The 26324-nt window shown below is 49.4% G+C and overlaps 1 protein-coding gene across 1 annotated transcript in view; it reads left to right on the top strand.

Annotated features, from left to right (window-relative positions):
- LOC126092912 (uncharacterized) overlaps positions 1 to 26324 on the top strand; it is a 671478-nt gene that overhangs the window by 9073 nt on the left and 636081 nt on the right. Inside the window, exons 2-4 of the mRNA XM_049908642.1 lie at positions 14539 to 14911; positions 19052 to 19516; positions 19601 to 19718. Coding sequence (XP_049764599.1) covers positions 14539 to 14911; positions 19052 to 19516; positions 19601 to 19718 — 956 coding nt within the window. The remainder of the gene's footprint in view (positions 1 to 14538; positions 14912 to 19051; positions 19517 to 19600; positions 19719 to 26324) is intronic.

Below are 26324 nucleotides of genomic sequence, written 5' to 3'. Positions count from 1 at the left end.
TTAATTAGACTACATTTGATGACACTTGTTTGACTTATGTTGGTAACGACCTTTCAAGACACTATCCATTCAGTTCGACAGATCTACCAGTCTTTCGCTGTCTGACAGAATTAGAATGTCATCGGATAACCCTATATTTTTTGTTTCTTCTCCTTGAAGTTTTATATACTTCCCAAATATTTGCTCGTTTTCTTTACTGCCTGCGGAAGGTACAAGCTGAATAATATTGGGGGTAGGCTAAAAGTTTCTTCTCAACAATTGCTCCCCTTCCACGTCCTTAAACACTTCGCAACTAAGTCTAGTTTCTGGACAACTAGTGTAGAGGGTGTTTCAGAAGTGATGGTTAATATTCAGGGATATGACTAGAATGGTCATTCGAAACAAAAAAGTCAAGTAATCTTGAGCTCTAAAAGGCATATCTTAAGAGCTATGAGCTACTCTTGATCTTAAATACTGTGAAACAAATGGGGAATATAATGTTGTAGAATAGAATGCTGGTTGTTACTAGGCTCATTTGGTAGTCCATTAAACAACTTTATTTATAAGTCAAGCCTCGTAAACAGGACTCCAGAAATTTAGAAGCTCAAACAATTTGAAACTGACTTCATAAACACCAATAAAACAAACTTGACTATCCGTGGAAGCACAGGCCTCAATAATGTCCGCCAATCTTAGTATTAGGACGACTTGGGGTGACAATGAAATTAGCTGGCGTCAGAAAGGATCTTGGGCGAACACGACACACCAGAATACAGAAAGCTCAGATTCATCTCTAGCAACACTGTGCAAATGACGAGTACGTAGTGTCTGTCACGCTATACAACCACGGCAGCAGTTTGTAAGCTACGTGCCGAATACAGTGTTCGGGCCGGGAACCGTTCGAATGCGGTCGGCACGGCCGTCCAGGTGCAGACCACGTGCAGACTACGTGCAGATCACGTGCACGCCACGCCCCAGTCGTGTGCTGCATCGTTGTGGTTTCCTCTGGCACACGCCGAGACGCCTGTCGACTGTAAAGTTGTCGCTGCTTTGGCCAGAGTCATATCCCTCCTTCTGGCCGGCACACCACCTTCCACCCCACAAGAAGCAGACAGCGCCCTCCTCTCAGCTCGCAGGTGCAGACTATCTGAAGTCTGAAAGACGTCGGACCGAATATCAGCCCAATGTTACCCTTGTTAGCTTCGAAATTTCTAAGATGTAGTTCTGTCAACATTGTAAAACCCTTTCTCTAAATCCATAAAACGTGCGTCTTACGAACCACGGCGCTCCGGCGTCGCGGTGGTGTCTCTTCCTTGCCTCAGCGATACAGGCGGCAGTGCGGTAGGTGCAACCACATCGGAGGGGTACTTGTTGAGAGGCTGGACAAACCTATAGTTGCTGTAATCGAGCAGTAGTCTTCTCATTAGTTGAAGGAGGCAACAGTCTGGATTATTGGATGTTCTGGCCTTGTGTAAAATCAGTCAATATGGCCTTACTGTGCTGGTACTGCTAACGGCTAAAAGCAAGGGGAACCTACAGCCCTAACTTTGCCCGAGGGCATGTAGCTCTACTGTATGGCTAAATCACTCCTGCGTGTAAAGTATTCTGGAGGTAAGATAGTCCCCCATTCGGATAAGTCGGGTAATTCTGAGGGAATTATATTAAGAAACGAGATACTCGAAGTAGTAGACGAGTTTCGCTATTTGGGCAGCAAAAAAACATGACAGGCGAGGTAAAGGGGATATAAAATTTAGACTTGCAATGGCAAGAAAAGCGTCTCTGAGGAGAAATCTGTTAACATCAAATATTTAAGTGCTGTGAAGTCCTTTTTTGAAGGTATTTGGAGTGAGGCTTTGCCTGGAGGTGAAACATGGACGATAAACAGTTTTGACAAGAAGAGAATAGAAGCTTTCGAAATGTGGTGCTACAGAATGATGCTGAAGATACGATGGGTAGATTATGTAACCAATGAGGAGGTACTTGAATAGAACTGGGCAGGCGAAAATTTTGTGGCACAGCATTATCAGGAGGAGGAATCGGTTGATAGGGTGTGTGTGTGTGTGTGTGTGTTGTGTGTGTGTGTGTGTGAGGGGGGGAAGGGGGGGGGGGGAATTATTGATAGACCAAGATATGAATAAAATCCGGAGGTTCAAAAGGATGTGGGTTGCAGTTCTTATTCAGAAGAGATGAAAAGTTTTGCACAGGATAGTATAGCATAGAGAGCTGCGTCGAACTAGTGTGCATACTTAAGGGTGGTCGATTTCTATCAGTCTTTCTGTTCTTCCGTAAATAAGTCGTGTTAGTATTTTGGAAGCAATATGCAATTAAACTGCTGGCTTCGTAATACTCGGATTTATTACCTTTTGCCTTCTTTGGTATAGGAATTACTACATTCTTCCAGGAGTATGGGAGTATTTCGTCTGCCTGATGCATCTTGTAGACGTGATATATTTGTGTTGTGTGTTCTGCCAGAGGCCTCAGTAATTACTTAAGGTCGTTAAATCTTAGGCATACAGCTCTCTTAGACGTGTGCAACTTTATAGTAGTTGGGAATGCAGTCAGCATTTCACTAGGTTTTCCTGCAATTTGAGTGTGGAGAACGTTCAGCATATCCCAATATGAGGTGGTTTCGTCATCAGCTGGCGTTTGAATGTCCTCTGAATGGTTTATAACTCAGATCTTATTGGCGTGTGCAGGAAAACATGTGTATCCCAACCATCTCCAAATTATTTATGTGGCATGCCTCATAGAAAGATTCTTCTATATCACGGTTTTGTTGTCGTGCTGCGCAGCATACAAGCGTATGTCAACCACATTTCATTCTGTGATGTTTCCTGCTGCTGTCCCCATTGCTGCTTTATTTTTTCCTGAAACGTGGACAAAGTGTGAACACGGGAGCTGAATAAGTAGCAGGTTCACTTCACTGAAACTGTCTTCTGTAGGGCTATTTATTGCTTCGTTGTGCCAAATTCCTAAATGCCCAATCCACTGCATAAGATAAACGATCTTACTTTCTTTCTTGGTTTTCATTATTAATTCCGCCACGTCATTGAAATTATATTGGCGGTGCTCCATAGCACTTCTGGAACCAGTAAGAATTAAAATTTTGCTCGTACTTTGGATACCAAATATAGTTGTTGCTTTTCTTCCACGTTATAAACACTACTTCCTTGCGCTGACGAAAATTTTCTATAGGTATCTGCAATGCAGAGCAATAACATGAGCAACTAAATACCTCAAGTATTTTGGGTCCATCATATTTTAGTAATTTATTTGAAAGTCAAATTTATGCCCAGATTAACTGAATGTCAAAGAGTAGGTAGTAGCGACATAAACAGGCTACAGAAAGTTTTAAAAGTTTTTTCTCTGTAAGGATTTCACAAGTTCTTTTTATTTATTACGACACGTTTCTGCTCTCTTCAGAACCGCCACTATATCTTGTGACCCATGTATGTCGTATTTATTGCTGAATTAAAGTATCTAAAATAGTGTCAACACAAATGATCCGCACTCCAGAAATTTCAATATTTGTGATTTACTCAATGTAGCTAATCGCTGAAAACTGAACAGCAATTATCTCAGTTATGGAGAAAGCAGAGAAGTCCTAGAATTGTACTACGTGAGTACCAGAAAGACAAAGCAACTCACTAATGTGACAAATTCTGCAGATTTTTATTATTTTAGTTAATATTTCTATGAACAATTACGTTACTGTGGGAAAACCGTCAAATCTTTTGAGTCTGCCGAAAAGTCCACATTTTTTATTTAACAGATTCACTAAATTTTAATCATCCGTCTATATCACAACCTTCAAAAAGCTTCCGTTCTCTGTTGCATCGTCCATGATTCACTGTCTTAAAATTGTGTGCTCCAGACGTAGTACATTCTCACAAATGCCTGCCTCAAATTAAGACTCGTGTTTGACGTTACCACAGTTCCGTTAGCCAGGAATGCTCTCTTTGTCATGTTAATCGTTTTTGTGACCACCTTTCTTTGTCCTTCACGTGTTACTTTGCTTCCACGGCAGCACACTACCTTCACTTCGTCTGCTTCGTCATTTCCAGTTTTGATTCCACTCTGGTCTTTCTTTGGTTTAGTCTTACTTTAGCTCAGTATTCTGTAATGATTGCAATCAGTACCATTCATTTCATACAACGATAATTCTTCCTCTCAATCACTATGAGGATGGCGATGTCATCATCTTTGACGTAGTTTCTCACTGAATTTTAATCGTGCTCCTGAACGTATATGGAACGTAAGGAACTTAAACCTCTCCCTATAACTGCATTTGCCGTCAGTCGCCGTCCGTTCTTAAAAGTAATGATACGTTGTTTTTGATACACTGGTCACAGCATCTGCTGACGTTTTGCCCCCCAAGGCCCTCACGCGTCTTCCGTGAGACTGCACCACGCACGCGCGTGTCTCCGAGATGCTGCGGCCCTCTCTCCCTTCCCAGGCTGCGTTCCCTTCCCCCTGCCCCTCCCACCGTGTCCTCGTCCCTCCCCCTCGACCCTTTCCTTCACCTGTCGCGATACCCTCGGTTAGTTGACCCGACTATACCCCTGATTTCTGCTATCCCTTACGATTTTCCTCCTCAAGTTATTTTTTTGCTTCACTTTTCCTATTTTGCGTATTTGGTTCTCCTTGGGGCTTCGACGTCCCCTTCTAAATTTTGAATCTGTAGTGTGAGCGAACTGGGGAAGAACATCTTAGAGTCTTCGGCATGTGGCCTTACCACCACTTCCATCTTCGCCCTGAAACCTTAGTTCCTCAACGCTATGTAGCTAGCACTGTAGCCAGTTGGGGTCGTTACATACCCTTTTAGTTGAGCCCCTGACATCACAGGTACCACACTGCTGATACCTAAGCTGCTAACCCCTCATATATGCCTAGAACTGGTTGCCTACAATTCTAAAGCTTTGGAACTCTTGGCAACAGTCGCCGTGTCAGATGTCCCTTGTGTAGTTGGCAGGCACCACAGGGAAACCACCTTTTCGGAGTGGGTGGTATCGTGGTATCAGGGCGGACACTTTACGTATGAAACGGAAGAAGTTCCAAACAACACTCCTTTCTTCTACAGCCTTTTTGCGATCTCCCTTCCCCATCTGCCCCCTGGGAAGGAGATCAGACTTGCAGGCTTCGGGTGAAAGACTTTCCCTGCAACCCAGTTTGCGGTGACATTTCCACTGCCACTAAGCCACTATTTTTTGTGGAAACTATTTGTCGTCGGTCAAAACTTCTCCTGCCGCCCAGTCTACAGCCTTTTGTACCTGTGAACAGTCGTCCAGTGTCCATTATGCTTTACCAGTCTTTGAATGTGGTTCAGCCTGTCATTTTTCATAGGGACCTCAACCTTCAAACTGACGAGGAAGTCTGGGGCAATCTGGAACGACAGGTACATTCACGTTGTTTAGTGTATTCAGAAAGGCTGTAAGGACAGTTGCATCAATAGCAGGGCTTTCATTCTGATATTTGAGGGGCATACCCTCCAACAGAAGGTCCAGGTTATGATTAACCAATGTGACACTGAAGCTATACATCCCACCACCCCTGAGGTGTTTCCGTTTTTTGCATTTTGGGTGCATGTCTTCCCACTGTACAGCAGACCCTCTATAGTGAATATGGACGCCCCCCCTCTAAGAGGGGAGCAATAATGTTCCAGCGCTCAAGTGTGTTATGACCATCACTCTCCATGCTCCATGGAGAGGAAAAATGATACAAGAGTGTAATTCCCTTGATCATTTCTCCTACACTGAGGATCGTCATAAATACGGCAGTCTTCATTCTGTCTCTATGACCTCCGTCCCTTCCTAATGAGTTGCAACGCGTTCTCCTCTCTCCCCTCCCATGTGGCCCCCTTTCCCTCCCCTGTGAGTGCCACTCCCCCTGTCCCCTCCCTCGCCTCACTTTCTTATCAGCCACGATCTGTGCCTTCTTAATTATGGTTCCCCTACCCATGCCTCTTGCAGCCCTTCTTCTGCCATTGATCTTTCATCCACTTCCTCTCCATTTCCCCCTTGATTACACCGGTTGCCACACAACGACCTCTGTGATAATACCACTTCCCATTGATTCTCTCTTTCCCTTCCTGCCTCCTGAATGCCAGGTTACCCTGCTGGGTTTTCCATCATGCTGACTGAGGTCGTGTTTACCCGCCCCCCCCCCCCCCCCCCTCTGTTGAGTTGTATTGATGCAGTTGTCCATGACGTGTCTCAAATATTATTCACGCTGCTAGCATTGTTGTAACCACTCAGCTGGCCTCTTTCACCAGTGGCTAGTCCTGAGGTGGAGCAATTGCCTTCGCCATCAGTGATCGTCATCAACCATGAAGAGATGCCCATCCTTTGCCCATGTTATTACCTTTAAACACCTTCTTTCTTACACTCTAAGTGGGCTATTTAAGGACCCCCTCCAGATTTTCACTCGCCAGTTTCTGTCCCATCAGTCATTCAGAGATTGGGTAGGCATTTCTCTCAGCTCTCCATGGACCCAGGAGAATGGCGTTCCCACTGGGCTGTGTATTAAATGTCCTTTTCCTCATCACTACTAATGGTCACTTGTCCTCTGTTGGATCATTGGTCACCCCTGGTCTAAATGTGGATAATTTCTGTATCTGGGCTAGTTGCCACTCAGTGGCCTCTGTGGAGTGACAGCTCCAGAGTTCCATCTGACACACTTCCATATGGACTCTCCCACATGATCAGTTCTCCCCACATTAAAACATAGATGGTACATTTCTGTATGTACTTCCCATCCCACTGCTAGACACCGAATTCCTGATGGTGGGCCCCAGCTCCTTTTCTTGGGTCTTCTTTTTAACAAGAAGCTGACTTGGTTGTTCCATATCAGCCTTCTGTAGATTTGCTGTATCCCTAAATTAAATGTCCTTCCTCCCTCATGCAGTGTGGGTTGCTAGACCCAATTCCACCTTTATCGGCCCTTACTTCTGTCCTGTCTTGGACTGTGGTTGTCAAGTTGGATCAGCTCCCCTGCCAGACTGCTCTACTCGGATGCAGTCCATCATCGTGGTGTCTGTCTGGCCGCTGGTGCCTTTCGCACTAGCCCTCTCAGTATTCTTCCAGTTTACACACAGGGGATCTGATCTGTTCTTGCTTGCCCCCCCCCCCCCCCCTATTCTATTCTTTTCCCTGTTTCGAGACATCATCTGCCCACTGCCGAACCTTGGGCGGGTTTACTGCTTGGACTCTGCCTCACTTCTCTCCACTGTAATTTCCATCTTCCCTCTCTGTCCTGTTCTCCATGTTCTCTCCAAAACACTCCCCCTTGGTTAGTTCTTCGGCTCTGGATGTGGATTGATCTCTTCTGTTGGCACGGAGCACCACCACTTGTCTGCTACATAAGGTGTATTTACCACAGAAGTGATGGCAGTTTATTGGGCCCTCTGCGTTATTAAATGCTCCTCTCTAACCAGTGTTTTGTTACATTTGGACTCGATGAGTGGCCTTTAGTTATCGCCTGGTGTTTTTCCCACCACCTCTTAATGTCTATGATCCACTGCTTTCTCGACGATCTTGATCATGCTGATTGGTCAGTTGATTTCTGTTGGGTTCGCAGTCGCATGGGTGGCACGGGTATTGAACTTGCTGATTGTCTAGCTACGAGGGCAGCTACCTAACCCCCATTTTTTGTGATCCCTGCTGGGACAAATTTGCGGCTTCATCTCAAATTCCTGTTTGCTTAGTCATTGGCTGTCTCCTAGAGGCCACCTCCTGTCTAATAAATCGTGCAATCGAGGGAACTCCCGCCACATGCCGTTCTTCCTTCTGCCTCTCGCAGCGGCAATCTACCACCCTCTGGCGTCTTCTATCAGCCATACCAGGTTTACCAATGGTTTTTTACTGCAGAATGAGGTGCCTCCCGTTGTACTTGCGGAGGCGCCTCACAATATCCACATTTTGCTGGACTGCCAGCGCCTTTAGGGCCTATACATTAAATATGCCCTGTCATTCTACTTAGCTTACGTGTTAGTGAAAAATCCACGCATCGTTACCTGTGTCCTTTGTTTTCTTCAACAAAGTGGTCTATCATCCCAAATTTAAATAGTCGTATTTCCTTCTAGAAGTTGAGTCCCACAGTTAGCGTTGGCCCTGCCGCTATGCCAGGCAGGTCCCTCTCCATTTACTCTACGTAATGTCTGGTATTTTACCCGTTTAGTTTCCCATTTTCTTGTCTTCTTCCCCTGCTGTTGTCTTTGTTGTATTGCTATCGTGGTACGGTGCAGGGGTCGGGATGTATCGGCAGCGGTGCCGGCGTCCCGTCACGTGATGGGCCTCTGACCCCCTATCTCGCCAATCCCCATCATTCGCGCCCCCCTCCCCCATCCCCCCGTCCTGTTTTTTGCTTATCCCGCTGCCTCGACATTCCTGCTGCCTCTTCGCTTGTTTTCCTTTCATGTAGTCCCTTAGTTTTCTGCTACCTTGGATCGTAGGGTCGATGACCTCGCTGTCTGTTCACCGCCCACCCCAACCAACAATACAACCATCTGCAGATGCCAGAATGAGATTTTCACTCTGCAGCGGAGTGTGCGTTGATATGAAATTTCCTGGCAGATGAAAACTGTGTGCCGGACCGGGACTCGAACTCGGGACCTTTGCCTTTCACGGGGAACTGAGCTACCCAATCACGACTCACGCCCCGTCCTCACAGCTTTACTCCAGCCAGTACGTCGTGTCCCACCTTCCAAACTTTGCAGAAGCTCTCCTGCCAAACTGGAAACATCCCCCAGGCTGTGGCTAAGCCATGTCTCCACAATATCCTTTCTTTCACGAGTCGAGCATTTAGAGGACAAGTTTGGGGAGGTGGAGGGCTTGTCTAAAATGCGCTCCGGCTCCGTACTGATACAAACGGCATCCTCCGCCCAGTCACGCAGGTTACTTGCTTGTGACAAGTTGGGGGATGTTAACGTTACTATTACTCCACATAAGAGTTTAAATATGGTCCAGGGTGTTATTTTCCATAGGGACCTCCTTTTGCAGTCTGATGACGAGCTGCGCGCCAACTTAGAACGTAGAGGTGTTCATTTCGTCCGGCGCGTTCATCGGGGTCCGAGGGACAATCAGGTTGCTACCGGTGCCTTCATCTTGGCCTTCGAGGGTGATACGTTACCGGAAAAGGTCAAGGTGATGGTCTACCGATGTGACGTCAAGCCCTATATCCCTCCCCCGATGCGGTGCTTCAAGTGCTGGAAGTTCGGCCATATGTCTTCCCGCTGCACTTCCAGCCTCACATGTCGAGATTGCGGACGCCCATCTCATCCCGATACTCCATGTGCCCCGCCTCCCATCTGCGTCAACTGCGGGGAGCACCATTCACCTTGCTCGCCAGACTGCAGAATATTCCAGAAAGAGCGCAAAATCATGGAATATAAGACCCTGGACCGACTGACTTATACTGAGGCCAAACGGAAATACGACCGACTACATCCAGTGAGAATGACAACTTCCTACGCCGCTGCTACAACACCTGTGCTAGCCCCATCAGTTTCGCGCCTTCCGGCCGGATCGACGAGTGGTACAACTCCTCCTGCCCCCTTGCCAGTGGGGGGCTCTACCCACCGGGTTGCTCCTGTGCCACCTACCTCAGGAGCAACACCATCCCCCCCATCGGGGACGTCGGTCCCCGCTTCTAAGCCGGAGAAGTGTCCAACTTCTTCGGCTTCTCACGCTCGCAAGGGGTCCCTTGGGTCCCTCCCTTCCCAGGTTTCCACCGGCGGGAAGGCTGACGATCGACAGTGGCGTAAGTGCCCACCATCTGCAGGTCGAAGGGCTTCCCGATCCTCCTCAGTCCCGGAGACTGAATCGGTGAAGCCCTCCCAGCCAGTTAAACCCAAGGAGCAGCGTGAGAAATCAAAGAAGAGCAGCTCTAAGCCCAAGGAACGCGCGGTGGTAGCCACCCCATCGCAACCTTCTAGCTCTGCGTCTGGGGACGAGGTGGAGATTCTGGCGTCCGCTGAGGACCTCGATCTCGCCGGTCCCTCAGACGCCGTGAATAGCACTAGCACTAGCACTAGCACGGGTGCTCAATCGGAGGCAGCAGGTGACCCAGCGGCGTAATCTGCCGTCCCAGTCCCAGCACGCCTTTCTCAGCCATGGACAAAACCATCCTCCAGTGGAACTGCAGCGGTTTCTTCCACCATCTAGCTGAGCTCCGCCAACTTATCAGCCTTCACCCTTTCCTCTGCATTGCTCTGCAGGAAACTTGGTTTCCAGCAATGCGCACCCCCGCTCTCCGTGGCTATCGGGGTTATTATAAGAACCGAGCAGCTTATGAAAGGGTGTCTGGTGGCGTCTGCATCTATGTCCTTAACTCTCTTCACAGCGAGTCTGTCCCTCTACAAACAGCTTTAGAGGCTGTCGCTGTTAGGGTGTGGACGCCGCAGGCTCTTACCGTCTGCAGTCTTTACCTTCCACCGGAGGGTGATGTCGCGCAGCATGTCCTGGCTGCGCTGATAGCCCAATTGCCGCCACCTTTCTTATTACTGGGCGACTTTAACGCCCATAACCCTCTGTGGGGTGGGTCAGTGGCAACAGGTCGAGGCGCCACCGTTGAGCATTTATTGTCGCAGCTCGATCTCTCGATGTTGAATGATGGTGCCTCCACACACTTCAGTGTGGCGCATGGCACCTACTCCGCCATTGACCTTTCAATCTGTAGCCCTAGCCTCTTACCATCTGTCCACTGGAGTGTGCATGACGACCTGTGTGGTAGTGACCACTTTCCGATTTTTCTGTCACTACCACAGCGTCACTCTTCTGGGCGCCCTAGCCGATGGGCTATGAATAAGGCTGACTGGGACTTGTTCTCCTCCACTGCCGCTATTGAGCCTCTCTCAACTGATGCCATTGATGCGGTGGTTACATCGGTCACCGCCGGCATCGTCACTGCCGCCGAGTCTGCCATTCCCCGTTCTTCTGGATCCCTTCGGCGGAGGGCTGTGCCTTGGTGGTCGCCTGAGATCGCTGAAGCGATTAAAGATCGCCGGCGGGCGCTCCAGCGTCACAAGCGACATCCCTCCATGGACCACCTTATCGCCTTCAAACGGCTGCGTGCGCGGGCCCGCCTCCTTATCCGCCAAGGCAAGGAGTGGTGCTGGGAGCGGTATGTGTCCACCATTGGACTCCATGTCACTCCATCGCAGGTCTGGGCCAAGATTCGACGGGTCTTCGGCTATCGGACCCCTGCCAGCGTCCCTGCGCTCTCACTGAATGGAGCAGTTTGTACTGACTCCGACGTCATTGCAAACCGCTTAGCAGAGCATTTTGCTATGAGTTCCGCTTCTGCGAATTACCCCCAGGCCTTCCGCTCCATTAAAGAGCGGATGGAACGTCGGAGCCTTTCTTTTCGCACCGACGCTTCTGAACCCTACAACGCTCCATTCAGTGAGTGGGAATTTCAGAGTGCCCTTGCCGCTTGCCCTGATACCGCTCCCGGGCCAGATCGCATCCACTGTCAGATGCTGAAACACCTTTCAGTGGACTGCAAGCGACGCCTCCTCGACCTTTACAACCGTCTCTGGGTCGAGGGTGAGTTTCCGTCGCAATGGCGGGAAAGTATTGTCATCCCCATTTTGAAACCTGGAAAGAACCCTCTGGAGGTGGACAGCTACCGTCCCATTAGTCTCACCAACGTTCTTTGCAAGTTGCTTGAACGGATGGTGAGCCGGCGCTTAACTTGGGTGCTGGAGTCTCGGGGCCTTCTGGCTCCGTCTCAGGGTGGGTTCCGTAAAGGCCGCTCCGCCACCGACAATCTGGTGAGCCTTGAGTCGGCCATCCGTACAGCCTTTGCCCGCCGTTAGCACCTGGTCGCTGTCTTTTTCGACATGCGGAAGGCGTACGATACGACATGGCGTCATCACATCCTTTCTACGCTTCATGGATGGGGTCTTCGGGGCCCTCTGCCGATCTTTATCAGAAATTTTCTGTCGTCTCGTACCTTCCGCGTGCAAGTCGCGGCCTCGTATAGTTCCTCCCTCGTCCAGGAGAACGGGGTACCCCAGGGCTCTGTCCTCAGTGTCTGCCTGTTTTTAATTGCAATAAACGGTCTCGCTGCGGCAGTAGGAAATTCTGTCTCCGCTTCCCTGTATGCTGACGACTTCTGTCTTTACTATAGTTCTATTAGCATTGCAGCAGCTGAACGTCAGCTACAGGGCGCAATCCGCAAGGCGCAGTCTTGGGCTGTAACGCGTGGTTTTCAGTTTTCGGCTGCCAAGACCCGCGTTATGCATTTCTGCCGGCGCCGAACGGTCCATCCTGAGCCGCGGCTTTATCTTGCCGACGAACTTCTTGCTGTGGTGGAGACCCACAGGTTTTTGGGTGTCCTTTTTGATGCCCGGTTGACTTGGCTGCCTCATATCCGGCAGCTTAAACAAGCGTGTTGGCGGCATCTCAACGCCCTGCGTTGTTTGAGCCACACCCGCTGGGGCGCCGACCGATCTACCCTGTTGCGGCTCTACCAGGCGTTAATCCAGTCTCGCCTGGATTATGGGTGCCTAGCTTATGGCTCAGCATCCCCATATGCGTTGCGGGTGCTGGACCCAATTCTCCACAGCGGGATACGCCTTGCCACTGGTGCTTTCCGCACCAGCCCTGTGGACAGCGTCCTAGTGGAGGCAGGTGTACCTCCACTGCGGTTCCGACGCCAACGCTTGCTGGCCGCTTATGCTGCCCATGTTTTTAGCTTGCCCGGGCATCCAAATTATCGTGTCCTGTTCCCGCAGTCAGTCGTCCATCTGCCAGACCGTCGGCCCCGGTTGGGTTGTCCGATCGCCGTACGCATCAAGGAGCTTCTCTGCGGGCTTGGGTTTTTCCCAGTTCCACCTCCTTTCCGGGCGCCTCTGCGTACACCCCCGTGGTGTGTTCCTCGCCCTTGCCTTCGGCTCGACTTGGCACAGGGCTCGAAGGACTCGGTCCCTCCAGAGGCCTTCCGCCGCCGCTTTTATTCCATCCTGGCCACGTATCAGGGCTCTGGAATTGTTTACACCGACGGTTCGATGGTTGCTGGTTGTGTCGGGTATGCGCTAACTCTAGGGGACCATTCCGAACAACGGTCCTTGGCGGCTGGCTGCAGCGTTTACACTGCTGAGCTAGTCGCCATCTTTCGTGCCCTAGAGTATATCCGCTCCTGCTCAGGTGAGTCCTTCGTTATCTGTAGCGATTCCCTGAGCGGTTTACGAGCTCTCGACCAGTGTTTTCCTCGTTCTCGTCTGGTGATGGCTATCCATGAGTCCCTGCATACTCTTGCGCGTTGCGGCCGCTCTGTGGTCTTTGTGTGGACCCCCGGTCATGTCGGTATCCCGGGCAATGAACATGTTGACCGCCTGGCGAAAGAGGCCACGAGTAAACAGTCTCTGGACGTTGGCCTCCCAGAGACTGATTTGCGGGCAGTCCTCCGCCGAAAAGTTTTTGCGCTTTGGGACGCTGAATGGCGCAATCGGATCATGCCCAATAAACTCCGTGCCATCAAGGAGACGACGACTGTGTGGCGGTCATCCCTGCGAGCCAACCGCAGGGACTCTGTCGTCCTTTGTCGGCTCCGCATTGGCCACTCCCACCTGACACACAGTTATTTACTGCGCCGGGAGGACCCTCCTGTATGTCGCTGCGGGGCGGCTTTGACAGTGGCCCACATTTTGTTGGCCTGCCCCCTTTTAGCTGTGGTCAGGCAGACATTTGCGCTGCCTGATACGCTCCCTGCCCTCTTATGTGATGACCCTGGTATGGCTGACTTAGTTTTCCGTTTTATTCGGGCAGGGGTTTTTTATTATTTCCTCTGAGTGTTTGTTCTGTTCTTTTGTGTTGATTCTGGCCATTGGCCTACGATTTTACGCTGCGTTTTTAATGTGTTCTCGGTGGTTGGCTTTTCCTTTTTATCTCTATGGTCGGCCAACCACTGTCACACTCTGTGTGATTTTAATTTGTTTCGTCTGATCTCTGTAGGAGTATTTCTTGACCTGTGTCGTTTGACGTCTTTCCTGTTGTTCGTTTTTTTTTTCTCTCTCTTTGGGTGGTTTTCCTTTTTTTGGAAAAAGGGACCGATGACCGTCGCAGTCTGGCCCCTTTAATCCCCCCCAAACCAACCAACCAACCTTTCACGAGTGCTAGTTCTGTAGGGTTCGCAAAAGAGCTTCTGTAAAGTTTGGAAGGTAGGAGACGAGATACTGGCAGAAATAAAGCTGTGACGACGGGGTGTGAGTCGGGCTTGGGTAGCTCAGTTTGTAGAGCACTTGCCCGCGAAAGGCAAAGGTCCCGAGTTCGAGTCTCGGTCCGGCACACAGTTGTAATCTGCCAGGAAGTTTCATCTGCAGATGGTTTTTGAAGAGATCCAAAAATCGTTATACAAAAGGTATCTTGATGATCCAGTTGGTGGTAAAACAGTTCCAATTTATAAGGATCATAGATCCCAAAACACTGCACAGCATAAAAATAAATACACACAGGTTTAGCACATTACGGCTCTGGAAACTCGCACCCGTCGGCCTCGTTGCTTTCGCCCGTTGCTGTGATACCGCAGCCTGCTCACTCCGGTCGGTGTGGCGCACAGGGGCGGCGGCGGCCGCTGGCAGCCGCTCTACACGTCGACGCCGTTTCGTCCGCCGCCGGACGCCGGGACCGGGTCGGAGGCTGCCACACCGGAAGACGACAGGCTGCGCATGCGCACTGCCAGGTGCGCAGCGGCAGCGCCGCGCGCCGTGGCGCGTGGGCGTCACGAGCAGGAGGAGCCCTGCCCCGTGGTGCGCACGCGTCAAGAGCAGGAAGAGTCCGGCGGCGGCGCCACCACCACCAGCACCAGCTGCACCAGCGCCAGCAGCCACAACAGTAGCAGCGGCGGTGGCGCTGCCCAGCGGCCGCGCTACTTCGAGCACAGGGCGGGCTACACTTTCACCATTCCCCCCGAGCCCACTCCGCTGACAAAGGTGAGCCACCGTAGTCTGCGCTACCAACACTGTGCCCTTTCGTGTATTTGACACACAGTGGTTACGAACATATGTCACGTACTTTATTTCGTGCACGCTTGGCAGTATCCTTTTCACCTGCTGTGAAATTTAACCACGCGGAAGGGAGATGTAAGTTTCAGATTTCATAGAAGAATCCTAGGTGTAATTTAAGCACGAAAGAGGTCGCTTACGAAAGCCTCGTTCAACCAGGTTGGGTTATGAGGAGAGCACGAAAAGATAAAAAAAAGTACTAAATATTAACGACCCGTCGACGATGAGGTCATCAGAAACAAGAAGCAAACTCAGTTTTGGAAATGATAGGAAGAAAATAACTTTCCAGACATTTGCCAAGATCGATTTAGGGAAAAAGCAAGAAGCGTATGGATGGCCAGATGAGGATTTCAAACGCCGTCATCGCGACTGCGAGTTCATTGTTGGTGAGGCCGATCGTGGATCGTGCCTGGTCTGGGACGGAATTTCCCATGACGGGCAAAGGTTCCGGGTTCGATTTCCAGTTAGGCGCTCATTGTTTTATTGGGAAAATAACTCAGTTATCCAGTACAGTCATATTTATTTCTAAAGAAGTCACGTGTTTCGGCTGGCATCGACTATCCTCAGATAATCAGATTCAGGCCGTTGTTCAGTGCGAGCACTGCGGCGACCGCGTTGTCAGTGTTGACGACGCCCTGCTTTTCATAATCTGAGGATGACTCATGATGGTAAACACCAGTTATTTTGTTAGAAATAAATGTGACGGTGAGGGATAGTGAAGCTATTTTGAAAACAATCGCTGTGTTCTCCTGCTCGACAAGAATACCGTTCTTGTCAAGCTTGCAATGGCAGGAAGTACTACTCCCTCCGACATACATCTCGCAAAATGACCACAATAAATAAAAAAATTAAAGAAACTCAGTCGCGTTATCAGACCGGCAAACTTCGTTTCCCATCTGTTACCCTTGAGCAGAACATTGATGCGGAGGGTGTGTTACAATGACAGTGGCACGCTAGGTAACCTGTCCCACAACTACGTATCACATTTGAATTTAAGTAAACGTCTGTAGAAATGTGACAGTCAAGCTCTGACGCACACCACACTCGTGACGTGCTCATGAAATATGCGCAAGGAAAGACTCTGAACTCATTTGGTCCCTATGCAACCAGCCTTGGCTAAACATCTCGAAGATTAAATTAAGAGATTCATTACTTTTTGCCCTTCTAATTAATGACGGGTAGGAATGCAAGGGAATTGTGTAATTCAACACAGAAATTCTCACCTAGGGTATTTAAGGAAATAAATTGGCTAAAGACAAACATGAGCATGGAATTCAAATATGATCTGTACGGAAATCTTGTCCGCAGCTCGTGGTCTGGCGGTAGCGTTCTCTCACTTCCCGAGATCGGAGTCCCTGGTTCGATTCCCGGCGGGTCAGGGATTTTCACCTACCTCGAGATGACTGGGTGTTGTGTCGTCTTCATCATCATTCATCCCCATTACGGTCGGAGGAAGGCAATGGCAAACCACCTCTACTAGGACCTTGCCTAATACAGCGGTGCGGGTCTCCCGCATCGTCCCCTACGCTCTGTCAAGGAATATGGGACTTCATTGTCATCATGGGGATCTTAAGCGCTACGAGTTCCTGAAAATTTACGTACCAAAATAAGGCAATGGCAAAATGAAATACGTGACCTATCTGAACAGATTGATGAATCACCTATACGTAACTGGGCCCACAGTAAGATGCAAATTAATTGTAACCGAAGCTAGCGTATCAGTGATAGAACGCTTTACAACGCTAATTAGAAGTAGAGAAAAGTTATGTTAAGTGCAACCGCTGTGAACAGAAGAGTAACGGATTCCCTGTTAGTCTGACGAAATTTCGTCGTGAAGACGACGACTGTGATGAAGCTAATGGGCGTCCAATATAGGCAGCTTCAAAACCGACTCGAAACACTAATTGTCCAGTGACTCGAGAGGTAAGGCTCTAACAAACTGTTCTCCTACGAAGTAGAGGAGATAAAGTGAGGACCAACTCCTCTGATGGTCAGGAAGCCTCCCCCCCCCCCCCCCCTCGTCTTCCCTTCGCCATTGGTCTGCCAGAGCTTTTGCCCCATTGCGCTAGTGAGCAGCCAATCGCCGCCCAACAACTTTTCCGTGAATGACGGCTATTAAAGAAACCGGCAAATCCCGCACTGCAAAGTAACGTGACTATACCCCCAGTGACAGATCTTATCCCAAACCTCCAAGACAGCTATAATCACAATCTGATACAACAGTCGACCTCTAATCACAGCTCACGCTAGATGTGCGCGCGCGAAGCTCTCGGGCGTGGGACAGTGACTGACTGTATTCGTTACGTGGCCTGAAAGGGGCGCCGACGCGGCCCACCGCCCGTCCAGACGCACGCCCGCTTCCGCGAAGCCGAGGCCATAGCGTCTGTCCTCTGTCCACTGTCTTAAAACACACAGCTTTAGACATCAGCGTTCGCCCTCGTAAAACGGTGTCTGGAGCGTCCGCTAGCCACCGATTGCTATCAGACGCCGTACCGCGGTGACGGTCCCGGGCGCCTTCGCTACGGCCGGTAACCTCCCACGCCCTCAGTCTGTTCACCGCCGGGCTTGCGCGGCTGTTGTGTAGGATCGTCGCATTTCTGCGAATTCGTGAGCTTTATCCACTCGACGACCACACTCAAGGCTGGCAACAAGATGGAGCAAGAAATGATTTAAAAAAAAAACCTGTCACCAATGTAAATTATTTCCGTTACACGCCGGTACAGAGCGTTCGATCACAGATTTGTAAAACGAAGTATGTCCACTGCATGTTAAAGGCAATTTGATTATATGTAGAGTCAAATATGATAATCGAAGATCGACTGGCGTAACGGGTCTACCACCATGGGTGGGAGGCGCAAAAGGTCTGCCATTTATAGAGGGGACAGGTAGTAGTGATGTGGTTCACAAGAGATACAGGCAGCTCTGCATGTGTAGAAAATTTAGAGCTGGTGATAGGAACGGGTGTCATACTAACAAATAATGTGCCTTAAGATGTACAGAGCAAAGATAAAGGTGGTCAACAGCTGAAGACGGAGAATAACGATTTATTCATATCAAAGTTGGGAACGGTACACAAGAGTAATAAGTGAATAAATTCTTATGAAAATGATGTGTTGGCAAATGTGCCAACACCTTGTAGATAGAGGAGGCCGAAATGCACGCTATCTAAGGCAGACGGGCGTGAAGTCTGGAACAGGATACGTAATTAATGCACTAAAGAAAAGTACGTAGCGTCTGTTTACTTAACTTTAATTCATCCTTGTGGTACATCGCTCTTGACTATACAAATGAGACTCTCTCCAGATATGGTTAATGGCGCCTTGCTAGGTCGTAGCCATGGACTTAGCTGAAGGCTATTCTAACTGTCTCTCGGCAAATGAGAGAAAGGCTTCGTCAGTGTAGTCGCTAGCAAAGCCGTCGTACAACTGGGGCGAGTGCTAGTACGTCTTTTTAGACCTGCCATGTGGTGGCGCTAGGTCTGCAATTACTGACAGTGGCGACACGCGTGTCCGACATGTACTAATGGACCGCGGCCGATTTAAAGCTACCACCTAGCAAGTGTGGTGTCTGGCGGTGACACCACAGAAAAGATGCGGATTACACAGGAAGATGGAAGCAAGGCAAGTATGAGAAGGTATCAGATGTAACCAACCATAGGTGAAGAAAGCTTTCTTAATTAAAAGAGGTTTGGTAGTATGAAATATTGATAGAAAACTGAGGAAGTTTCTGAAGCTCTACCTCGCCTTCCGCTGGCCTGATTTGTGGACGTCTTCACAACTGGAATTCTCCACTAACGCTCTCCTACTGTCTACGCTTTGCAGAAGAAACTCTCCCTAGTGAATGTACCAGTGCTGAGAATTCGTGAAGTAGGAGAGAGATAGTGGCAGGATTGAAGTTAAGATGAAGACTAGTGCGTTGTACCCTCCTCTCTCTCTCTCTCTCTCTCTCTCTCTCTCTCTCTCTCTCTGTGTGTGTGTGTGTGTGTGTGTGTGTGTGTGTGTGTGTGTGTGTGTGTGTGTAGACAACGAAGCATTACCCGTCGCTTGTGAGTGTTACTTACCTTTACAGTACGAGGGCCGGCACTCCTCGGCGGACCTCGGTGACTTCAAACAGCGTCAGCGGGACTCGCAGCCAGTATCAGCACCGGTGCTGGGAATCGAGGACACGGAGGAGATGGACGTGGACAACGACGACGAGGAGAACTCCGTGGACCTGTCGTCGGAGCAGCCGAGCAGCGGCGCCGCAGGAGGCGGCGGCGGCGGCGGCGGGCTGGCCAACAGGCAGGGCTCGCTGGAGCTGGACGAGTCGCTGGGCATCCTGACACCCGACCAGATGAAGGAGCCGTTCTCGCTGCTGGGCGACAGCGCCGCCGCCTTCCTGTGCGGCAGCGCGCCCGCGCCGTGGGCCGGCGGCGAGAACTCGGCGCTGCGCATGGACGCGCTGTGCCGCGAGGTCGTCTACGTGGACCAGTTCTCCTTCCCCGAGTACGACTCCATCATGGACACGGTGGAGGAGGGCGGCCGGGCGGCCCGGGCGGCGGCGTCGCCGCTGCCGCCGGCGTCGCCCTGCTCGGGGGCGGCGTCCGCGTCCGCGGCCGGCGACGGCGACGCCACGGAGCACACGCTGTCGCCCGAGGAGCTGCCGGTGGACACGCCGGTGCGCGAGCAGGCCGCGCTGCTCGACGACGACGACACCAAGACCGAGGACGCCTCCGACGCCACCACGCTGCTCACAGGTGAGCGTTCCTTCAACACACAGCCGGCGCAGTTGCAGAAGTCCTGTTCTTGTGAAACACAGCTGGCTCCTTCTTCCCACCGGGGAATCAGTCCTGCCAAGTTCATCCCATATTTCTAGATCTGTAAAAGGCTTCCGACACTGTTCCTCACAAGCGTGTTCAGTGTGGAACTGCATTCCTCATTAACACTGTCGGAAAGGTCACAGTCCGTAGTCATTAACGCGAAGTCACCGACTGAAACACTAGTGGCTATCTACAGTTACCGAAGGAAATGTTACAGGCATTCTGGTGTTCCTAATCTAACGCTGTCAAAAATATTTTCACATGTTTTTGGGGCAGCTTGCTAACACCAAATCAAGAAAAATAGTTCATATGTTCAAAAAATCTTTCGTTTTCGTCTTACTAATTAAAGTCTACAATGTACGTGATTGAAGCCCACCAATACATCAACTCATAATAAAGACTCGAAACTGTACAGTCTTGATCTGTAAGGAAGCAAGGGAGTCGATGTTGTTATTGGTGGCCGGTATCTTTTTTCTACAACACAGATGCACACGTGGATTGATACGGTTCTTTATTTTCATGGACATTTACTTAACTGGAATAGAGTCCATGTGTTGTGGTATAAGTTCTTCCCTGACTGCGAACCGACTGACTCACCAAACTCGATGAGTGAGTCAGTCCATTCTCAGAGCGGGCCAGGTTCACGTCACAGGTTACGAAAGTAGATAGCGACCAGCTTAGTGGCTACAGCGAGACTAAAGTTTGTAATAGCAAGAGGACTGATATCGTCTTCTAGAGGACTATCAGGAAGAGCTTGTACCACAACACATGGACTGTTTTGCAGTTAAGTAAATGTTTCCAGTACACGTAAATAAAGAACCGTATTCATCCACGTGTTCATTTGTGTTGTAGAAACTGGGTACCATCAACCCATAACAACACCCTCTTCCTTGCTTCCTTGCGCTACAAGGCTCTACAGTGGCGACGAGGCTACTACAGAAACGTCCTCCTCTTTCTTCTAAATACGCATGCATTCGTCGAAATGTGGAATGTCGCACCCTGATGGGTTTCCAGTGGTTTCCCAGGTCGCCATGAGACGTCCATCAAGAATTTCTGCGCCCAGATGGTATGCTGCATGGACCAATAAGGTGCCCCAGAGATAATCCAGATGACTGAGGTCTGAGGGATGTGGAGCCTATGGAACTGGTCCTCCTCTAGCTATCCATCTCTCATCGTAGGAACCGACCAGTGCTTCTCGAACACAGAGATTGGAATCCACTGGAGCACCATCACGCATAGACCTTGTCTTTCCTCTCATTTCCAGGGACGCATCTTCTAGTATGTCTTGAAGGGTGTTCTGAATAGACCCTGCAGAGAGCACCTGTACGACCCTACGAGGCACGCACTGATCCTGCAGCCACTATGAAAAAGACACAAAGGAATGAAAGACATTAGTTGCCTGTCCGTATCGATTTATATCAATAGGGCAATTTCAAAATATGCGCCATACCGGGATTCGAAATGGGGTCTTTCTCACTACGCATCTAGCCATCTAGAAAAAGCAAGGAATCAAATCTCGGCTTTGCATTCTGATGTGTTTTAGAGCAAAATACAACACGCCATTCTAGATACGTTGCGACAGCCCATTATCTCCTCACGAACGTAACTCGGGTAACGTAAGTCTCCTTACGACAGCGGTACTTGGGCGAGGTACAGATTACTTGCTAAGATCAGGTCGAGGGCTGGAGGCTGCCTTATAGCAGAATCGCAGAGATATGATAGCTAATTTAGGTTTCCAGATATTTTTCGTGAAGAAACAAGTACAGTTCTGTTGTTTCCTGAAAGCTGCATACGCATAGAATTAAACTGCTCTTCAGCTGCCATTAACATATGTAATCTTGTAATGTTGTAACTTTAATTTGGTATGCTGATATCGGTGCTAATTGACAATGAGAGTGGGTTAAAAGCCGTGATCTGTCTGGGGACGTTAACCGTGGATTACTGGGCAACTGTTTCATCAGATATTTAGTCTAGGTTTACCAAGCAGACTAACATTAATGATAATCTTTTAATAGTCATACAAAACCGGTAATATATATATAAAAAGGAGAATTTAAATAAAAGGAAAGAAATCAGTTTATATTTGGAAATTTATTTTAAGATTGTTCATTGAAATTTCAGCATATTATACGTGAGTTATAACTGAGCTGGTGCCTTATTTACGATTGAAAAAAGTGAGATTGTAATCTTACGGAACACACAAAATATGGAGCCAAGATTGGGAGACTGGATACAACACTGCATTCATAAAATAACACACGAAGAACATTGAAACATAAGCAAGAAGAAATTAACCACAACCAACTGATTCAGTTTTTTACCCAAAGAAATTACGTTCATACCACAATCCTCTCCGTCATGTAATTACCACACACTGGTATACCAAATTCATATTAACTCTTTGTGAAGTCTTCGCAAAAAGAATAGCTGAGGGCTACTTTGATGATTACACCACATGCTTCACGTGGTCAACTTGGTTTACACAAAGCGTACAACTCCACAATCATTCTGATAATTAAAATACATTAGATCGAAAAGCAATTGACAAAAGAAAAACCTTGAACTGGTTACTAACGTCTTACTATTAACCTGATGGGTCAAACAGTTATATAAGCACGTGGTAGTGGTCTCGCAAAGTACACCCCACGTGGGCTGAACGTAAAGAAAAGTTGCTATATTGAAAATATAGTCAAGACGAGACGTTATAATCACACAAGCATTCGCATTTAAGATTGATCTTAGTTAGAGTTACTGATCAACACGTAGTTCCACTTTACTCACAAAGTAGTAACAAAGCAACTACCGGAAAATAATGTGAACTTCCCACGAGAATTATATTGCGCTGCAATTTAAGATAACATCGGATATTTTAGACCTAAACCCGAAATAAAGGTGATTAAATTTTCAGTTAGGCTGAACTTAAGAAATCCATTGTCCTACGGACTTAACAGACACGCGCTTAGCCGGAGATCTTACCACTTCAGACGCTCGCCACGGCCACACTGCAACTGCCCTACTGCCCAGCGTGTTTCCTGAGGGTGGCTCACAAAGACCAACGGAAGTGGCCAGAGGGGCAGCTTCCTATACCAACATGACAACGGACGGACAGGACCATACTAAGGATAGAAACCTCTTTGCTTTTAGGAAGCGTAGCTACCTGTTCCGACGTTGGTCCTACTGTTCTCTAGCAGACAGCCTTGTCTGCTACCCTCAAGCATGCAACTAGAAATACATATGCTCATTCATCCTCTCACACAAAAGGAAGGGGGATGACAGTATCTTATCATATACAGTATATAAAAGAAAGCGGATGTAGGTTCCGTATGAGACTGTGTGACATGAATTACATATAAGAATTACATATAAACTGTGCTTTAAAGTGTAGTAGTGTGACAGATCGTTCTTGTTTATGTGTAAAAGTAACACGTTCCACTGCTCGGTCTCCTCCCAGATAGTCAGAAACGCCACAGTACATTTAGAAGAGGAATTTATTCCACAAATGGCAAAAGATTTAAGAAATTAAACATGAAAGGAATCCAACAGAGACCTTTCAATCTAGACGTAGAAGTGATTTATGGTTGCAGAAATCCTGTCACACACGTCATTTTGTTACCTCTCCTTTGTAATAATAAACTTGAGATGGTAGTGGGACAAATAATGTAAATTAGACACTTGTTCCGATTGGTAGTACGTAAAGTGTGCTTTAATGAAAATACGTCGAATGTATGCTTCAAACGTTACTTCCACCGCTGTAAACAAACTGGACGCAATGCCGCACATACTCCTAAAGTACACTCCTGGAAATCGAAATAAGAACACCGTGAATTCATTGTCCCAGGAAGGGCAAACTTTATTGACACATTCCTGGGGTCAGATACATCACATGATCACACTAACAGAACCACAGGCACATAGACACAGGCAACAGAGCATGCACAATGTCGGCACTAGTACAGTGTATATCCACCTTTCGCAGCAATGCAGGCTGCTATTCTCCCATGGAGACGATCGTAGAGATGCTGGATGTAGTCCTGTGGAACGGCTTGCCATGCCATTTCCACCTGGCGCCTCAGTTGGACCAGCGTTCGTGCTGGACGTGCAGACCGCGTGAGACGACGCTTCATCCAGTCCCAAACATGCTCAATGGGGGACAGATCCGGAGATCTTGCTGGCCAGGGTAGTTGACTTACACCTTCTAGAGCATGTTGGGTGGCACGGGATACATGCGGACGTGCATTGTCCTGTTGGAACAGCAAGTTCCCTTGCCGGTCTAGGAATGGTAGAACGATGGGTTCGATGACGGTTTGGATGTACCGTGCACTATTCAGTGTCCCCTCGACGATCACCAGTGGTGTACGGCCAGTGTAGGAGATCGCTCCCCACACCATGATGCCGGGTGTTGGCCCTGTGTGCCTCGGTCGTATGCAGTCCTGATTGTGGCGCTCACCTGCACGGCGCCAAACATGCATACGACCATCATTGGCACCAAGGCAGAAGCGACTCTCATCGCTGAAGACGACACGTCTCCATTCGTCCCTCCATTCACGCCTGTCGCGACACCACTGGAGGCGGGCTGCACGATGTTGGGGCGTGAGCGGAAGACGGCCTAACGGTGTGCGGGACTGTAGCCCAGCTTATGGAGACGGTTGCGAATGGTCCTCGCCGATACCCCAGGAGCAACAGTGTCCCTAATTTGCTGGGAAGTGGCGGTGCGGTCCCCTACGGCACTGCGTAGGATCCTACGGTCTTGGCGTGCATCCGTGCGTCGCTGCGGTCCGGTCCCAGGTCGACGGGCACGTGCACCTTCCGCCGACCACTGGCGACAACATCGATGTACTGTGGAGACCTCACGCCCCACGTGTTGAGCAATTCGGCGGTACGTCCACCCGGCCTCCCGCATACCCACTATACGCCCTCGCTCAAAGTCCGTCAACTGCACATACGGTTCACGTCCACGCTGTCGCGGCATGCTACCAGTGTTAAAGACTGCGATGGAGCTCCGTATGCCACGGCAAACTGGCTGACACTGACGGCGGCGGTGCACAAATGCTGCGCAGCTAGCGCCATTCGACGGCCAACACCGCGGTTCCTGGTGTGTCCGCTGTGCCGTGCGTGTGATCATTGCTTGTACAGCCCTCTCGCAGTGTCCGGAGCAAGTATGCTGGGTCTGACACACCGGTGTCAATGTGTTCTTTTTTCCATTTCCAGGAGTGTATTATGTTAAATTCAAAACAGGTAACAGTTGATTTTTCCGCTGAAAGTCCGCGCTACTCAGGGTCGCAGACAGCGTGAGGCTGGTAGTGTGCGCCGTGAGGGGACGTGCCCCTGAGCTGTGCTGCACGCAGTGGGCTCAACAAAAGGCGCGTCTGCGGGCGGGTGTGACGTTTCAGCGAGACACATTCGCTGGTACAAGTGTTGTTCATTCAGTGAATCCATCTAAGGATGGACGGCTTCATTTCTCCTATTCACCACAACAACGTGACACCTCGCTCCCATCTGTCCTGGAGGCCGTGTCGTGACGAGTAGTACACTGGATGCACGCCAGTTCGTGGGGGCAACCTCCCGTGCTGACACGCCGAGGCACCCTGGCACCCTACACATTGTGCAGAGACCTCACTGCCCCATTCACGACTGGACACGAAACTCGCGCTACAGAACTACACACGTGTTTGTACGTAGCGATGTACACGGCTATCATGAAGCATTCAGTAGTTTTTAAACCTCCATGTTTTTCAAAGTATTACTTGTACAAATTCGGCTGATGCGTGAATAGAACCGTAAACTCAAAAAGTTCGCATTTTGCACTCTGCAAAAGTTCTATGAGCGCCCCGATTGTCGTGCGACACACATCCAAGCGGTAGAATAGTTCGTTCCATAGTTCATGTAGCAACGTGGTGTCAGTGGTCAGCACAGCAGAGTTGAGCCACCGTTCTTGGTAGTGGGGTTACATAAATACGGTCCTTGATGAGCCGCCAGAGGAAAAAGTCTAGGCGTTACGTGAGGCGGCCCACGGGGACCAAGAGAACGTGGCCACGTCGGCCCCATTACATCCAACGCGGCGACGAGGAAGTTCGTCGTTTAGGTAGCGACCGACATCGGGGCTCCAATGAGGGAGTGCCCCGTTGTTGTTGTTGTTGTTGTTGTTGTTGTTGTTGGAAGACGAAATTCTCGGGATCAGTCAGTCAGTTGTGGAAACTATCACAACTGCAGCATATCGAGATAAGGGGCACCCGTCAGCCTTCTCACAGAAGAGAAACGCCACATACAGCTTCGGCTCTGACACTGCACGGAAAACAATCTTCGGCCAAGCACCAAAATTTAATGACGATTTCAGTGCCCGACCTAACGCATTGCGGCGATTAACCTTTGCCGATAACCTGAAAGTTGCTTCGCCGCTGAACATGCTTGGAGACGAAATGTTTACCCTGAATTGCTCCGTGCGATAATTTTTTGCGTACGATGCTTAAACTTTCCCTTACACCCTCCACACGGTTGCGTCTGGTGCATCTGGCCCACCGCCGCTTTCGTATTTACAGGCACAGC

This window comes from Schistocerca cancellata, chromosome 7 (assembly GCF_023864275.1).
Source record: "Schistocerca cancellata isolate TAMUIC-IGC-003103 chromosome 7, iqSchCanc2.1, whole genome shotgun sequence".
NCBI lineage: Eukaryota > Metazoa > Arthropoda > Insecta > Orthoptera > Acrididae > Schistocerca > Schistocerca cancellata.
This window is presented reverse-complemented; position numbering and strand designations above follow the sequence as displayed.